Source organism: Balaenoptera borealis, assembly GCF_965194805.1.
Source record: "Balaenoptera borealis genome assembly, chromosome: 1".
Lineage (NCBI taxonomy): Eukaryota > Metazoa > Chordata > Mammalia > Artiodactyla > Balaenopteridae > Balaenoptera > Balaenoptera borealis.
In genome coordinates this window covers 30,548,239-30,567,192 of record NC_138860.1, presented here as the reverse complement: position 1 = coordinate 30,567,192, position 18,954 = coordinate 30,548,239, and the positions used below count along the sequence as shown (strand labels likewise).

The window sequence follows — 18,954 nt, the reverse complement described above, 5'->3', positions numbered from 1 at the left end:
TGTTGAGATGTGGATGGATCTAGAGACTGTTATACAGTGAAGTAAGTCAGAAAGAGAAAAACAAATATCGTATATTAATGCATATATGTGGAACCTAGAAAAATGGTACAGATGAACCGGTTTGCAGGGCAGAAATTGAGACACAGATGTAGAGAGCAAATGTATGGACACCAAAGGGGGAAAGCCCCGGGGGTGGGTGGTGAGGGTGGTGTTGTGATGAATTGGGCGATTGGGATTGACATGTATACACTGATGTGTATAAAATTGATGACTAATAAGAACCTGCTGTATATATATAAAAAAAAATACAAAGGATCATGAGAGATTGCTGCAAGCAACTATATACCAATAAAATGAACAACCTGGAAGAAATGGACAAATTCTTAGAAAAGCACAACCTTCCAAGACTGAACCAGGAAGAAATAGAAAATATAAACAGACCAATCACAAGTACTGAAATTGAGACTCTGATTAAAAATGTTCCAACAATCAAAAGTTCCAGGACCAGATGGCTTCACAGGTGAATTCTATCAAACATTTAGAGAAGAGCTAACACCTATCCTTCTCAAACTCTTCCAAAATATAGCAGAGGGAAGACCACTCCAAACTCATTACACAAGGCCACCATCACCCTGATACCAAAACCAGACAAAAATGTCACAAAGAAAGAACATACACGCCAATATCACTGATGAACATAGATGCAAGAATCCTCAACAAAATACTAGCAAACAGAATCCAACAGCACATTAAAAGGATCATACAACACGATCAAGTGGGTTTTATCCCAGGAATGCAAGGATTCTTCAATATATGCAAATCGATCAATGTAATACACCATATTATCAAATTGAAGGATAAAAACCATGTGATCATCTCAGTAGATGCAGAAAAAGCTTTTGACAAAATTCAACACCTATTTATGTTAAAAACCCTCCAGAAAATAGGCACAGAGGGAACTTACCTCAATGTAATAAAGGCCATATATGACAAACCCACAGCCAACATCATCCTCAAGGGTGAAAAACTTAACCATTTCCACTAAGATCAGAAGCAAGACAAGGTTGCCCACTCTCACCACTATTATTCAACATTGTTTTGGAAGTGTTAGCCACAGCAATCAGAGAAGAAAAAGAAATAAAAGGAATCCAAATTGGAAAAGAAGAAGTAAAGCTGTCACTGTTTGCAGATGACATGATACTATATGTAGAGAACCCTAAAGATACTACCAGAAAACTACTAGAGCTAATCAATGAATTTGGTAAAGTAGCAGGATACAAAATTAATGCACAGAAGTCTCGCATTCCTATACACTAATGATGAAAAATCTGAAAGAGAAATTAAGGAAACACTCCCATTTACCATTGCAACAAAAAGAATAAAATACCTAGGAGACAAAACCTAGGTTTATCTCTGTAGGAGATGAACCTACCTAAGGAGACAAAAGACCTGTATGCCAAAAACTATAAAACACTGATGAAAGAAATTAAAGATGATACAAACAAATGGAGAGGTATACCATGTTCTTGGAATGGAAGAATCAACATTGTGAAAATGACTATACTACCCAAAGCAATCTACAGATTCAGTGCAATCCCTATCAAACTACCAATGGCTTTTTTCACAGAAGTAGAACAAAAAAATTCAGAATTTGTATGGAAACACAAAAGACCTCGAATAGCCAAAGCAATCATGAGAAAGAAAAATGGAGCTGGAGGAATCAGGCTCCCTGACTTCAGACTATACTATAAAGCTACAGTAATCAAGAAGTATGGTACTGGCACAAAAACAGAAATATAGATCAATGGAACAGGATAGAGAACCCAGAGATAAACCCACGCACATATGGTCAACTTATTTGTGATAAAGGAGGCAAGAATATACAGTGGAGAAAAGACAGCCTCTTCAATAAGTGGTGCTGGGAAAACTGGATGGCTACATGTAAAAGAATGAAATTAGAACACTCCTTAACACCATACACAAAAATAAACTCAAAATGGATTAAAGACCTAAATGTAAGGCCAGACATTATAAAACTCTTAGAGGAAAACATAGGCAGAACACTCTATAACATAAATTACAGCAACATCCTTTTTGACCCACCTCCTAGAGAAATGGAAATAAAAACAAAAATAAACAAATGGGGCCTAATCAAACTTAAAAGCTTTTGCACAGCAAAGGAAACCATAAACAAGACCAAAAGGCAACCCTCAGAATGGGAGAATATATTTGCAAATGAAGCCACTGACAAAGGATTAATCTCCAAAATTTACAAGCAGCTCATGCAGCTCAATATCAAAAAACAAACAATGCAATGCAAAAATGGGCAGAAGACCTAAATAGACATTTCTGCAAAGAAGGTATACAGATTGCCAACAAACACATGAACGGATGCTCAACATCACTAATCATTAGAGAAATGCAAATCAAAACTACAATGAGGTATCACTTCACACCAGTCAGAATGGCCATCATCAGAAAATCTACAAATGATAAATGCTGGAGAGGGTGTGGAGATAATGGAACCGCTTGCACTGTTGGTGGGAATGTAAATTGATACAGCCATTACGGAGAACATTATGGCGGTTACTTAAAAAACTAAAAATAGAACTACCATATGATCCAGCAATCCCACTACTGGGCATACACCCTGAGAAAACCATAATTCAAAAAGAGTTCACTGGATGTTCATGCAGTTCCATGTTCACTGCAGCTCTATTTACAATAACCAAGACATGGAAGCAACCTAAGTGTCCATCGACAGATGAATGGATAAAGAAGATGTGACTCCTATATACAATGGAATATTACTCAGCCATAAAAAGAAATGAAACTGAGTTATTCGTAGTGAGGTAGATGGACCTAGAGTCTGTCATACAGAGTGAAGTAAGTCAGAAAGAGAAAAACAAATACCGTATGCTAACACATATATATGGAATCTAAAAAAAAAAAAATGGTTCTGAAGAACGTAGGGTCAAGACAGGAATAAAGTCAAAGGTGTAGAGATTGGACTTGAGGACACGGGGAGTGGGAAGGGTAAGCTGGGACGAAGTGAGAGAGTGGCATGGACTTATATATACTACCAAATGTACAATAGATAGCTAGTCAGAAGCAACCGCATAGCACAGGGAGCTCAGCTCAGTGCTTTGTGACCACCTAGCAGGGTGGGATCAGGAGGGTGGGAGGGAGATGCAAGAGGGAGGAGATATGGGGATATATGTATATGTATAGCTGATTCACTTTGTTATAAATCAGAAACTAACACACCATTGTAAAGCAATTATACTTCAATAAAGATGTTTAAAAAAAATGATGTGTTACATATACACAATGGAATATTACACAGCCATAAAAGGAACGAAATTGGGTCATTTGTAGAGACTTGGATGTATCTAGAGACTGTCATACAGAGTGAAGTAAGTCAGAAAGAGAAAATCAAATATCATATATTAACGCATATATGTGGAACCAGAAAAATGGTACAGATGAACTGGTTAGCCGGGCAGAAATAGAGACACAGATGTAGAGAACAAACGTATGGACACCAAGGGGGGAAAGTGGCGTGGTGGGGGGGGTTGGTGGTGGTGGGATGAATTGGGAGATTGGGATTGACATGTATAAATTGATGTGTATAAAATGGATGACTAATAAGAACCTGCTGTATAAAAAAATAAATAAAATTAAATTAAAAATTAAAAAAAAAAATAACGCAGCCAATGACCTCCTTCTCTCTATTCCAAGTTCCTAAGACATAGAGAACTGAGGCATATTCTTTGGCCGTTTCTTCAGAAGAGATTAAGATCGAAACTCTTGACAGGTGATAGTGGAGCACTACCCCAGGGAGATGCTCCTGCCGTCACTGGACAAGACCAAGTTCCTAGTCACACAGGAGCTGACCATGACCCAGTTCCTCAGTGTCATCCGGTAGGTAACAAAGTGCTCATGGGGGTGTGTGCTGAGTGGCCCTGGGCTTTTTGGAACAATGAGAGATGGGATATGGCAGAGAGACAAGGAGAAGGATTTGTGCTTCACCTTTTCTCTTCAACTCTGCCTTTAAAAAGGATGATCTCATGAGTAACCAATTTTGAAAAGATGTCAAGTACCTTGCTACAACACTAAAATAAGTGAGAGCTCCCAATGTTGATGTACCAGCTATATTTTCTTTTGCTTCAACATTTTAGTGGTACTGTGTTTTAATTTCTGTCTTCAAATTTCTCTAAGAAGTTTTCAAAGGAATCTTTGGAAACTGGTCCAAAGCCCTCTGTTTTCAGGATTTTAAAAGCCCAGTGACAGCATTTTACCTCTAAATATTTTCCCCTTTGTGGCAGGGCTTTGGATTATCCAGTGTTGGTTAACCACATTCTGAAACTATTTCCTCTCCCACCCACAACATAAATTTAGCCCCTCCTAGCTGAGACAGGGGGTGTACTGACTGTGCCTCTAATGTATGGTTGGAGGGTGGTTAGATAGGGCTAACCATTACCAACAGATTCAGCTTGCTCTGCTATCAAAACAATCTAAAGTTTGAGGATGACTGTGCTAGAGTGGGGAGGTGGGGTCATCTTGGGTCGATATGGCCAGACACTAGCCAAACAGAGGTAAGAAAGGCTGTGGATCAGGAGTCATTCCCTTCCAGGTTAACTTTTTCCCTTCCTGCCCCCCTCCCACACACACCCTCTTCCCCAACCCAGGAGCCGCATGGTCCTAGGGGCCACTGAAGCCTTTGCTGGTGAACAACAGGAGCTTCGGAAGTATGAATGTGACCATGGCAGAGATCTACAGGAACTACAAGGATGAGGATGGCTTCGTGTACATGACCTATGCCTCCCAGATGTTTGGCTGCTTGGGGTCAGCAGCCCCCAAGGATGGGAGCAGCCTTGGGGGCAGGCCCTGCTATCCTCTATAACACGTATCCTCTAACCAATGCATTCACCAATGCAGGAGACACGGACTTCTTTCTGTGTGTGCAGTGATGGTCCAGGGGGCAAGGCCGCCCTGCAGTGATCAGCACCAGCCATGACAGTGAGGCGAGGCCTGCCCTGTTTCCTTTTTGTGCTCGTGGTCTTTGGTGGCTCTTGAGAATTTTGTAAATAGTAAGTCTTTTCTAAGTGGTTAACTTGTGCAATGTGATGGGGAGGTATTTTAAGCGTCTCCTCTGGTGGAAGCCAGGCTAGAGGCCCTTGAGGGGTTTGATCTCCCTGTTGTGGGCAGGAGTCACGTGTATGCTCGGGCATGGAGAACCTGAGATGTGTGGATGGTCTCCGTGGAGCCTAATGCAACCAGCGTGAACTGTCTCATGGTGGGAGGGGGGATGGGCACAGAGAGGAAGTGGTCTTATTTGTGTCATTAAAGAGATTATTGTTATTTCCACAGCATTCACTTGACTTGGTTATTTCCCCTTATATTCTTTTAGTCTGTCCATGCCACACAGATTTATGCCAGAGTTGTTACTGCTCAGTTTCAAATAATTTAGATGATTAGTTTTCCTTGCAATAGAATTTTTAAAATAATGACTTGTGTTTAAATCCTTGTTATGGGGCTTGGGGCTTATGCTGACAGAGTGGAGCCAGCAGCACCAGGATGGTGCTGCTGGAGAGAGAGCAGTTCCTGACAGAGCTGACCAGGCTCTTCCAGAAGTGCCGGTTGTCGGGCAGCGTGTGCATCACCCTGAAGAAGTATGATGGTCGAACTAAACCCATTCCAAGGAAGGGTTCTGTGGAGGGCTTTGAGCCCTCAGACAAGTGTCTGTTAAGAGCTACTGATGGGAAAAAGAAGATCAGCACTGTGGTGAGCTCCAAAGAAGTGAATACGTTTCAGATGGCTTGTTCAAACCTATCGAGAGCTAACACGGATGGGCTGAAGAAGAGGGACAAAAAGAGCAAAGCAACGCAGTGAAGGGCACCAGATTTCCCGCCTTCACCAGCTAACCACTGAATTGCTATTTTTCCTTGGGTTTTTACTTTTGGCCACAAAGCTGGGTTTCTGATTCCCCTACAGTAACTGTTTTCATGTGAGATTAGGGTCATTTTTGGATGGAAGAAGGGCTGTAGTGTTTACAGGGTAGTTACAAGAAGCCAGTTTAATTTAGGTCTGGCTAAGTGGTCTGTGTTGTGTGGTTGTAAGTTTCTGGATAATAGTTTACAGTCTCTGTAGCCGTCTGTGAAGAGCACTGTATCATTAAACCAGTATTTATCAGCACTGACCATCTTTTATTCCTTTTCCCACCCCATAAAAAGTTTCTGGCAATAGCTCCTCATTCTGGAATGATGTGATTATGAACAGGCTTTAAGCCCTGTCTTATGGGTTACTGGAATTGAAACCTGACAATTTTATAAAAAGTTGTGTTATTTCATGGGTATTTTTCCCAACTTGCTGTATAATTTTATCATCATAGTTCCTTTAGCAAATTTGAATGAGTTCTCATAGCCAAATGAGAGTTTGCTTAACCAAACTAAGGATAAGCCTATTACAAAATCATCAAGAATAAAGATTCCAAGTTAATGATGATAAAAAAAAAATCCTTATTATGGGCCAGGCATTGTTCAATGCACTCTACATGTATTAAGTCCTCAGAATCATTTTATCTGTTAAGTATTATTACTCCCATTTTAAGGATGAGGAAATTGGGTCAGAGAAAGGTCAAGAAACTCACCTAACAACTAGCAAGTAGCAAAACCAGGTTTTGAAATCAGGCAGACTGGCGTAGAACCCAGGCTCTTATCCCCTCTACCAGTCTTCCTTTCCTCACTTGGTGAGAACCTACTAATGCTTGAATTGAAGCTGAGTTACACTTGCTTACTACCCCGCATGGGAGACAGAGTTGTGAACACAGAACTGCGGAGGAGCTTGGTCACATAAAAATAGTTAACGGGGAGTGTGGGGGAGCCCGAAGGAGGGAGAGCTTCCAGGGGAGTGCAGTCTGAACTAGGTTTGGAGAAGGAAAAAGTAATTTCATGAGAAGAGATAATTTTTTTTTTTTTTTTACCAGCAAAATAGGTTTATTCTTGAGCAGCAAAGAATTGTAGTTTGGGACATGCAACTATGGCAAACCACATGCAAGTCTGGTAAAACAAAAGAGAGGAAAGTCTTTTATAGAGGAGAAGGGGAAGTTAGGAGGGGTTGTTATGAACAAACATTGTCTGAGTTGTGACCATCTCTCATTGGCTGAGTTGTTGTGAGAAGAAAATCTTGCTGGTGATAGTAGTGTCACTTCCTGCAGGAGATGCAAGATACCATCTCTTTCTGTTGGAATCTGTATTGACATTGAGTGAGAGCTCCCCCTCTGGCCTCCTGAATCCATTTTAGTGAAGTTTCCCTTTATTAATTTTTTTTGTTTTGTTTTTTATTCACTTATGGTGAGTAAACATTGATTAAGCATGTCCTGTGTGCCAGGCACTTCAAAGAGCTGGAGCTACAGCAGCAAACAAGACAAATAAGGGCCCAGCCTCATGTAGCTCTCTCCAGTGAGGGAAGAAAGAAAACACAGAGAAGCATTATAAGTGGTATGAGGGCCAGGAGATAGGGTCCTGGGACAGAGATGGGGAGATACCTTACCTTGATGGTCAGGGAGACCTCGCTGAGGAGTGACAATTGAAATGAGTCCATAAGAGAAGGAGCCAGCCCTGCGTAGATCTGGGGGAGAACTTGTACACCTTGCAGGAAAGTGAGCTGTGATGTTTTGATTTCCAGTATTTTTACTGATGCTGCTTCCCTACATGTTTTGGCTTTTCTGGTTGGAGCAGGATGTTTTCAGTGGCTCTATTTACAATGGGCACATAATAAAGGTTCACCAAATAACTTATTGGTAGCTACTTTCTTTTAGTCCTTTCTCTAGACCCTGGAGTCTCTAATGAGTCTTGCTTTCATTTATACCCAGTCTTCAGTTATTTCATTTGACCATTTCTTTACCACCCCCACAGAATAATCTGGGCCAATTTCTCTTGAACAATGAACACTGTAACATTAAACCAAATTAAACTGAACTATTATTTTAGATGATTACATTACATTCAATTAAACTAAAAATAACAACAATGTAAAGTATCCATTAGCCACCAGAATGGAGGTAGAAATGACTAGAGGGGTGGGAATACAGAGGGTAGAAGTAGGAAGATTCAAGAGAAGATTCCTCAGGAACTATTTCTTCTGTACTCAACCTGTTTTTGATGGTCAGTTTCTTCCTTTTTATTTTCCATTCAGGCCTTTACCACCAAGAAGAAAAAGGACACAAAACACAACTTTGTTGTTAACTATTGCTGCATAACAAACTACTTTAAGTTTCAGTGACATAAAACAAGGATTTATTATTTCCATGGAGAAATCCTGGAAATTCCCATGATTCTGTGGATTGGTTGGAGGTTCCTCCGCTGTTTTTACCTGGGCTTACTCACTCAGCTGGAGGATCCGAAGCTGAAAGTTCTGAGAAGAGCTGCCCTCCACTGCCACCAGGCCCAGCCTTTGGTTCTGACTATTTGCTGGTGGCTTGGACCACTCACTTTGCCTCTTATCCTCAGAAAGCTAGGTCAGCTCCTCAAATGGGGGCTTCAGGGCTGCATTCCAAGAGGGCAAAGTAGAAAATGCAAGTCCTCTTGTAGCTCTGGCTCTGGACACCGGCCCAGTGTCATTTCTGCCACATTCTTTGGTAAAGCCCAGATTAAGGCGGTGGGGGAAAGAGCACTTCTTGACAGAAAAAACTTCAATTCAGAATCTGTGGCCATATTTCATCAACCACATACTTTTAAAAAGCACACCTAGCCCACTCCTCCACCAACCACATCCTATGCTTTCTGTGATTTATTTTTCACCAATAAATGCATGTTTCTTCACTGTTCACCCTTTCTTCTCTGCCTGCCTTTGGCCCTCTGCCTCCCTGGGCCAGTGGTGATTGTGGCTGGCTCTAGCCTTCCAGCTTCACTCTGTCTCCTGCTGGACTCCAGGGAGAATGGCCCTGTGGCTCTCCACCCTTACTGTAGCCACTTGGTCAGTATGGGTATTTGGGCTGAAATAATTACCTTCTTCCTTATGAAGTGCGCAGAGGTTTGGTCCTTGCTCTTGTGATCTATACCCCAATACACTCATATACCATAACCCAGAAAGTCTCTCTGCTTTAGAGTAAGTATCTGCCAAATATATTGCTTAACTAAGCTGCATAGATAGATAGATAGATATAAATATTAGCTAATATGTGTGTACAAATATGTACCCTTTTTTTAATGTACACACATATTAGCTAATATATATTATATATACATATATATACATATATAAATGGTGCCTTGTAAAAGCTTGATGTTGTCATGTCAGTGCTAGAGAGTGACATATGATAGGTGCATAGTAAAATACATTCATTAAACTTTATTTCATGAAACAGGTTTCTACTGTATGCTCACAATGGGTCAGCACATTACAGTGCAGTGTGATAAGGGGATACAGTGCTCTAGATAGGTACCTATAGCATCCACTCAAATTTGGAGTCCAGGAATAATTCCTGGAGGATGTGATGTTGAAGCAAATATATGGTGGGAAAGAATTAGACCAAGAAGAGAAGGAAAGATATTCTAGGTACAGAAAACAGGATGGAATATTTGAAGAACTAAAATCATTCCAGTGTGGTTGGAACTTTGAGAAGTGAGTGGAACAAGTAAGGAACAGTGCCATATGAGGCTGGATAGGAGGTGAGGGCCTTGAGGGACAGTTAAGAAGAGTGAATTTTATCCTGAGAAGACTGGAAGGGATGGTATATGCTTCTAAGGTCTGGAGTGCCATGGTTCAGGTTCCATGTTAGAAAGCTCACTCTGCCTAAGAAAGAAAGCTATTGGAAGTTTTTAATATCCTTTATATAAAGGTTAATGTCCTGAAGTTACTAAAGATGTTAATCCCATCTAGGTAACTGAAAGATTTTAAGGAAGAGAGTGACAAAGTTAGACTTGTATCCTAGAGGTATGATGTTCTAGAAGAAGCTTCAAAGAGGGCATAAAGAGATGAGAAACTGGGGGGATGGAGAAGGTTTGGAACGGAGATGAGAGTGCTGCTGGCATCAGGGAGCTCTGTGTGCTTCATTGGGAGGCAGTACATTAGCCAGACTCCAAAAGTGGTTGAGTTCATGGAGACGCTGGACTCTGGCACCACCCCAAACATAGTAGTCCCATTGTTCACCACAGCTCAGGCCTGAGAGGGAGGCAAGGTGCCGACTAGCTACTGGGTGGTGTCTCTCACAGACCACGCCCCCAAATTTGGGATAATACCCACAGAAGATCCCAATAGCTTTATCCTGAATAAGGTTTGTTTTAGGGAAAACCAAAGATCACTGGGGACATTTTTTTATATCCTCTCAGTCCAAAAATACCTGGTTTGTCCACTGTGTGAGGAGGACACCAGTGACCTTTTAGAGTGGCCAGACACTCCTCTATGTCACAGAATATGAGAGTCAGAACTGCAAACACTGTTTGGAGATCAGGGAGTGGAAGAGTGAGAATGAGAGGGAGACACTGAAGATGTAGCTGAAGGGCCTGGAGCCTGAGGAAGCCAGGCTGGTCCAGGAAGTGGCACATGGAAAAGAACCGAGAAAGAACAGCAGAAAATCATGAAGCAGAGCAGAAAACAGGAACCCCTCTAGATATTACAAGCAGAGATATTTTACACAAGACATTTTCTTATAGGATGTTGAAAAGCAGGAAGAGAAAAACAGAAGGGGGGGTAACTAGAGGACAAATTTTGCTGCCTGATGCAGAATTCATTCATATCCATATGTGTATCTCTTCTTTGTATCATTTCATTTATTGATGTTTGCTGGTGATGAACTCTCTTTTTTTCTTGATCTGAAAATGTGTTTATTTTATCTTCATTCTTTATACATGTTTCTATTCAGCACAGAATTTTAGGTTTGCAATTAATTTCTTTCAATGAATTAATGAAGTCCTTCCATATTCTTTTGGTTTCTATTTTTTGCTAATGAAGTTAACTGTCAATCTGACTTTGGCTACTTTGAATGTAATCTCTCTCTCTCTCTCTCTGGGTGTATGTTTTTAAAATATTCTCTTTCTCTTTGATTATCTGCAGTTTTACTGTGATGTGTTTAGCTATGGTTTTCTTTTTGTTTATCTTCCTTGGAGTTCATTACGCTTCTTGAATCTGTAGATTGATACGGTTCACCTTTCTGGAGAACTCTCAAACATAATCCTTTCAAATACAGCCTCTGCCAATGCTCTCTCTCCTTCTGGAACCTTCTTACTCTGCCCTGAAGTCTCTTATCCTCTCTTCCTTAGTTTCTATATTTCTCTCTCTCTCATTCTATATAATATCTTCTGACCTATCTTCCAGGTCTATCATTTTCTCTTCTGTGTTCAATCTACTCTAAAACTCACTTTACTGAAATGTTAATTTGGGTTATTTTATTTTTTCATGTGTAGAAGCTTTATTTGGTTCTTTTACAAATCTATTATTCCACTTGTTACAGTTTCCTGTTCCCTGAAGATATTTTTAAGCTTGTCAACATTTTTATACATAATTATCATTAAAAATCTCTTTCTAGCATTTGAGGTCTTTGGGGGCTAGTTTACGCTGGTTTTTCTATTAGTTATTGTTCATTGCACTTTATTTCCTTGTTGTGCTAATTTATCTTTGATTTTGTGCTATACTTTTTCCTTGAAAGTTTATTTGTGAAATTTTCCAGAGGCCAAGGATAAGCATTCTTTCCTCCAGAGAGGTTTCGCATTTGCAACTGCCAAGTACCTGTATACCAAGAATCTGTAACCATTTAAAAGTAAATATATTTTAGTGCCTGATAGTGTTAACTTGAGCTGCAAGGGTTCACAAGGTCAGCATTCATTTTCCAAACTCAAGTTCTCTTTCCCCACTTGACCCCAAACTCCTCCCACTTGAAGGGGAATAAGAAAAGGGAAGCAAAAAAATAAAATAAAAAAAAATAAGAAAAGGGAAGCAGGTATACTCTGGTTCAGTCTGCCCTTTTGAGTCTCAGCTCAATTTCTCCACTGTTTCCCGCCAGATCTGCAAATGCCCCAGGCAAGAGTGAACTGTGGCCTGCCACCTCCCTCTTGTTTCTGGACTTCTTAATTTTGAGCTTTCTTTTCAATAACTTTTAAGAAGTTATCTCTTCAATAATTTTGAAAAAGTTATCTCTTCAATAACTTTTAAGTTTTTTTCATACTGTATCATTTTAAGTTGTCTTCAGTAGAAATATGGCCCAAATAACATAGCCTGCCATCATGGAAAATGGAAATTCCCCTAATTATCTTTCTACTCTTTTTCTCATTTCTACTAAGTCTGTGCACAGTCCAATATTAGTCATTGGCCAAGAATTGTTGGGGTTTCCTCAACTGTAACACAGGGTTAATCATCTCTTCCTACCCCACAGAGTAAGTATAAAAGTCAGATAAGGTTCTGTAGGTAAAAGTTCCTGTGAACTATTGTGTCATCTAAAGGGAACTAGAAAGGTATGTGAGCAGAGTGATTTGACTGTATTTGTGTTCCTCCCAGTTCGAAATCCCAAGAGTCTACATTTCTGCATGAATATTTCTCATCTCTGTCCATTGTTTATATAGATCTTCACAACCTTCTCTGCCCATTTATAATACCCAGCACCCAATTTTTTCTATGTGAATCTACCTATCCTTCAAGATTCGTTCAAGTACATCTTCTATACCAGTGGTCCTCATGATGGCTATTAAAATGCATATGTGTGAGCCCCACCCAGACCAGTGTAATCAGAATCTCTGGGGGTGAGGCCCAGATGAGTCACTGTACAGGTTGAGTATCACAGTCTACATATAGCCTTTCCTGACACACTGAAACCCAGTAATCCAGTAATCTCTCCTTCTTAATCCTTTCTCTTATTGACTGTGTCATTCATTGGGACAGAGCCCACACTGCCTTGTATGTTAATTATCTTGTTAAATTTGTAAATAATCTGGATTTCTAAACAGAATACAATTCTTTTATGAATGGTTTAGCTCTGCTTCCCATAATGCATATAAAGCTGTCCCTTGCAAATAATAAGAAACCTAAAAATATTTTCATAAGATATTGTTATGGGGAATATGAGTAGGAAAATGACCCATTTGTCCCAGGTAATATGCTGATGTCACAGCTTCTAAAGTAAAAAACAAAAACCTACTCCAAACATTAAAATGTTAGAGGATTGGTTAAATAAATATGTGTTCACCCTATGATGGAATACATTGTAGCTATTAAAAATGCTGGAGAAGACTATTTAATGGCATGATAAAATTATTTTGATACATTAGATGAGAAAAAGTAAATTACAAACAGTACACAATTTTTAAAATTTAGGGAAGTATTTATGGATGAGTGGTATTCTTGAATATTTTGTATTTAAAAAATAAAATGAAAGCAACTTTGTTTTCTTAGAATGTGTGTGTGTGTGAGCAGATTTGAGCAAAGCTAAGTAAGAAGTGCTTATCACTGCATTTTAAACATCTCTCTTTTCTCACACTTCACATCCTAGATCACCGTAATCATGGGAAGTGATCTATCCAGCACAAGCAGAAGCACTATCCCTCACTGTTTTGCTGTTGCCCTGCTGCTGACTTCTGCTATTTCCCGCCATCTAATGCAAAGGAAGTGGCCTGGCTCTGAACATGGCCTGATGGTTTCCAGTGTAAATATGATTGGTTACCTGGCTAAATCCTGCTTACTAAATATTTGGACTTACTAAGTTCTAAAAACAGGAAAATAAAATATAAAAGGAAACTATAATATGGCTCAGCTTTTTATAACCTTGGGTGGTGTCAACTATGCATGAAACATGGAAAAGAGTATGATGGAAATAGTAGATCACTTTTTTGGAAAGAATAGATCACTTCTTTCTACTTGGAGAATAAAATAGTTTTACAAAGGAAAAAAATCAAACTGTGTGTGCCATATGATCTGAAGGTGGTTAAGAAAACTAAGCCTGAAAGGGAATACGTCAGTGTCACCGGCCATCAAGACTCTCATCCATTGCTGGCTGAAATGTTATTTGGTACAAATTCCATTGAAAACAATTTGGCAATACCTATCAAAATTATAAATTCACATACCTTTTGATGCAACAATTCCATTTGTAAGGGTATTTTGTGGTATGCTCACAGATTTGCAATATATTATCATATGTGACAGTTTACTAATGCAGCATAGTGTGGAAAATAAATTAAAACATCCATCAGGGAGAACTTGTTAAATAATTGACAATATTTGACTCAGAATTATGCAACTATAAGATAGAAAGGGGAAACTCTTTAGGAACTCATATGGAATAATCTCCAAGGTGTATTTTACATGAAAAAACCTAGATACATATGTATTAAATGGTTTGTATTTTCTATGCTACTCTTTGCTTTAAATAAAAGTGGTGAGAAGGAATATGCATACTTTGGGATGTATTTTATTATATACATATAATTTTTTTTTAAACATCTTTATTGAACTATAATTGCCTTACAATGGTGTGTTAGCTTCTGCTTTATAACAAAGTGAATCAGTTATACATATACAATATGTTCCCATTTCTCTTCCCTCTTGCATCTCCCTCCCTCCCACCCTCCCCATCCCACCCCTCTAGGTGGTCACAAAGCACCGAGCTGATCTCCCTGTGCTATGCGGCTGCTTCCCACTAGCTATCTATTTTACATTTGGTAGTGTATATATGTCCATGACACTCTCTTACCCTGTCACATCTCACCCCACCCCCTCCCCATATCCTCAAGTCCATTCTCTAGTAGGTCTGTGTCTTTATTCCCGTCTTGCCACTAGGTTCTTCATGGCCTTTTTAATTTTTTTTTTCCTTAGATTCCGTATATATGTGTTAGCATACTGTATTTGTTTTTCTCTTTCTGACTTACTTCACTCTGTATGACAGACTCTAACTCCATCCACCTCATTACAAATACCTCCATTTCATTTCTTTTTATGGCTGAGTAATATTCCATTGTATATATGTGCCACATCTTCTTTATCCATTCATCTGTCGATGGACATTTAGGTTGCTTCCATGTCCTGGCTATTGTAAATAGAGCTGCAATGAACATTTTGGTACATGACTCTTTTTGACCTATGATTTTCTCAGGGTATATGCCCAGTAGTGGGATGCTGGGTCGTATGGTAGTTCTATTTGTAGTTTTTTAAGGAACCTCCATACTGTTCTCCATAGTGGCTGTATCAATTTACATTCCCACCAACAGTGCAAGAGTGTTCCCTTTCCTCCACACCCTCTCCAGCATTTATTGTTTCTAGATTTTTTGATGATGGCCATTCTGACTGGTGTGAGATGATATCTCATTGTAGTTTTGATTTGCATTTCTCTAATGATTAATGATGTTGAGCATTCTTTCATGTGTCTGTAGGCCATCTGTATATCTTCTTTGGAGAAATGTCTATTTAGGTCTTCTGCCCATTTTTGGATTGGGTTGTTCATTTTTTTGTTATTGAGCTGCATGAGCTGCTTGTAAATCTTGGAGATTAATCCTTTGTCAGTTGCTTCATTTGCAAACATTTTCTCCCATTCTGATGGTTGTCTTTTGGTCTTGTTTATGGTTTCCTTTGCTGTGCAAAAGCTTTTAAGTTTCATTAGGTCCCATTTGTTTATTTGTGTTCTTATTTCCATTTCTCTGGGAGCTGGGTCAAAAAGAATCTTGCTGTGATGTATGTCATAGAGTGTTCTGCCTATGTTTTCCTCTAAGAGTTTGATAGTGTCTGCCCTTACACTTAGGTCTTTAATCCATTTTGAGTTTATTTTTGTGCATGGTGTCAGGGAGTGTTCTAATTTCATACTTTTACATGTACCTGTCCAATTTTCCCAGCACCACTTATTGAAGAGGCTGTCTTTTCTCCACTGTATATGCTTGCCTCCTTTATCAAAGATAAGGTGACCATATGTGTGTGGGTTTATCTCTGGGCTTTCTATCCTGTTCCATTGATCTATATTTCTGTTTTTGTGCCAGTACCAAACTGTCTTGATTACTGAAGCTTTGTAGTATAGTCTGAAGTCAGGGAGCCTGATTCCCCCAGCTGCATTTTTCGTTCTTAAGATTGCTTTGGCTATTCGTGGTCTTTTGTGTTTCCATACAAATTGTGAAATTTTTTGTTCTAGTTCTGTGAAAAATGCCAGTGGTAGTTTGATAGGGATTGCATTGAATCTGTAGATTGCTTTGGGTAGTAGAGTCATTTTCACAATGTTGATTCTTCCAATCCAGGAACATGGTATATCTTTCCATCTATTTGTATCATCTTTAATTTCTTTCATCAGTGTCTTATAATTTTCTGCATACAGGTCTTTTGTCTCCTTAGGTAGGTTTATTCCTAGATATTTTATTCTTTTTGTTGCAATGGTAAACGGGAGTGTTTTCTTAATTTCACTTTCAGATTTTTCGTCATTAGTGTATAGAAAGGCAAGAGATTTCTGTGCATTAATTTTGTATCCTGCTACTTTACCAAATTTATTGATTAGCTCTAGGAGTTTTCTGGTAGCATCTTTAGGATTCTCTATGTATAGTATCATGTCATCTGCAAACAGTGACAGCTTTACTTCTTCTTTTCCAATTTGGATTCCTTTTATTTCTTTGTCTTCTCTGATTGCTGTGGCTAACACTTCCAAAACTATGTTGAATAATAGTGGTGAGAGTGGGCAACCTTGTCTTGTTCCTGATCTTAGTGGAAATGGTTTCAGTTTTTCACCATTGAGGACAATGTTGGCTGTGGGTTTGTCATATATGGCCTTTATTATGTTGAGGAAAGTTCCCTCTATGCCTACTTTCTGCAGGGCTTTTATCATAAATGGGTGTTGAATTTTGTCGAAAGCTTTCTCTGCATCTATTGAGATGATCATATGGTTTTTCTCCTTCAATTTGTTAATATGATGTATCACATTGATTGATTTGCGTATATTGAAGAATCCTTGCATTCCTGGGATAAACCCCACTTGATCATGGTGTATGATCCTTTTAATGTGCTGTTGGATTCTGTTTGCTAGTATTTTGTTGAGGATTTTTGCATCTATGTTCATCAGTGATATTGGCCTGTAATTTTCTTTCTTTGTGACATCTTTGTCTGGTTTTGGTATCAGGGTGATGGTGGCCTCGTAGAATGAGTTTGGGAGTGTTCCTCCCTCTGCAATATTTTGGAAGAGTTTGAGAAGGATAGGTGTTAGCTCGTCTCTAAATGTTTGATAGAATTCACCTGTGAAGCCATCTGGTCCTGGGCTTTTGTTTGTTGGAAGGTTTTTAATCACAGTTTCAATTTCAGTGCTTGTGATTGGTCTGTTCATATTTTCTATTTCTTCCTGGTTCAGTCTCGGCAGTTTGTGCATTTCTAAGAATCTGTCCATTTCTTCCAGGTTGTCCATTTTATTGGCATAGAGTTGCTTGTAGTAATCTCTCATTATCTTTTGTATTTCTGCAGTGTCAGTGGTTACTTCTCCTTTTTCATTTCTAATTCTATTGATTTGAGTCTTCTCCCTTTTTCTCTTGATGAGTCTGGCTAATGGTTTATCAATTTTGTTTATCTTCTCAAAGAACCAGCTTTTAGTTTCATTGATTTTTGCTATTGTTTCCTTCATTTCTTTTTCATTTATTTCTGACCTGATCTTTATAATTTCTTTCCTTCTGCTAGCTTTGGGGTTTTTTTGTTCTTCTTTCTCTAATTGCTTTAGGTGCAAGGTTAGGTTGTTTATTCGAGATGTTTCCTGTTTCTTGAGGTAGGCTTGTATTGCTATAAACTTCCCTCTTAGCACTGCTTTTGCTGCGTCCCATAGGTTTTGGGTCGTCGTATCTCCATTGTCATTTGTTTCTAGGTATTTTTTGATTTCCCCTTTGATTTCTTCAGTGATCACTTCGTTATTAAGTAGTGTATTGTGTAGCCTCCATGTGTTTGTATTTTTTACAGATCTTTTCCTGTAATTGATATCTAGTCTCATAGCGTTGTGGTCGGAAAAGATACTTGATACTATTTCAATTTTCTTAAATTTACCAAGGCTTGATTTGTGACCCAAGATATGATCTATCCTGGAGAATGTTCCATGAGCACTTGAGAAAAATGTGTATTCTGTAGTTTTTGGGTGGAATGTCCTATAAATATCAATTAAGTCCATCTTGTTTAATGTATCATTTAAAGCTTGTGTTTCCTTATTTATTTTCATTTTGGATGATCTGTCCATTGGTGAAAGTGGGGTGTTAAAGTCCCCTACTATGATTGTGTTGCTGTCGATTTCCCCTTTTATGGCTGTTAGTATTTGCCTTATGTATTGAGGTGCTCCTATGTTGGGTGCATAAATATTTACAATTGTTATACCTTCCTCTTGGATCGATCCCTTGATCATTATATAGTATCCTTCTTTGTCTCTTGTAATAGTCTTTATTTTAAAGTCTATTTTGTCTGATATGAGAATTGCTAGTCCAGCTTTCTTTTGATTTCCATTTGCATGGAATATCTTTTTCCAACCCCTCACTTTCAGTCTGTATGTGTCTCTAGGTCTGAAGTGGGTCTCTTGTAGCCAGCATATATATGGGTCTTGTTTTTGTATCCATTCAGCCAGCCTGTGTCTTTTGGTGGGAGCATTAAATCCATTTACATTCAAGGTAATTATCGATATGTATGTTCCTATTCCCATTTTCTTAAATGTTTTGGGTTTGTTATTGTAGGTGTTTTCCTTCTCTTGTGTTTCTTGCCTAGAGAAGTTCCTTTAGCATTTGTTGTAAAGCTGGTTTGGTGGTGCTGAACTCTCTCAGCTTTTGCTTGTCTGTAAAGGTTTTAATTTCTCCATCAAATCTGAATGAGATCCTTGCTGGGTAGAGTAATCTTGGTTGTAGGTTTTTCTCCTTCATCACTTTAAGTATACCCTGCCACTCCCTTCTGGCTTGCAGAGTTTCTGCTGAAAGATCAGATGTTAACCTTATGGGGATTCCCTTGTGTGTTATTTGTTTTTTTTCCCTTGCTGCCTTTAAT

At 39.0% G+C, this 18,954-nt stretch overlaps 2 protein-coding genes and 1 long non-coding RNA gene across 3 annotated transcripts in view; all 3 read left to right on the top strand.

Moving 5' to 3' along the window:
- The window catches only part of MAP1LC3C (microtubule associated protein 1 light chain 3 gamma), a 29,290-nt gene extending 23,723 nt beyond the window's left edge, over nucleotides 1-5,567 (top strand). The window contains 3 exon segments of the mRNA XM_082341630.1: nucleotides 3,818-3,924; nucleotides 4,692-4,724; nucleotides 4,726-5,567. Coding sequence (XP_082197756.1) covers nucleotides 3,818-3,924; nucleotides 4,692-4,724; nucleotides 4,726-4,906 — 321 coding nt within the window. The 3' untranslated portion in view covers nucleotides 4,907-5,567.
- The window catches only part of LOC309605589, a 582,281-nt gene that overhangs the window by 417,989 nt on the left and 145,338 nt on the right, over nucleotides 1-18,954 (top strand). The window lies entirely within an intron of this gene.
- BECN2 (beclin 2) overlaps nucleotides 1-18,954 on the top strand; it is a 113,788-nt gene that overhangs the window by 54,098 nt on the left and 40,736 nt on the right. The gene's annotated exons all lie outside the window — the stretch shown is intronic.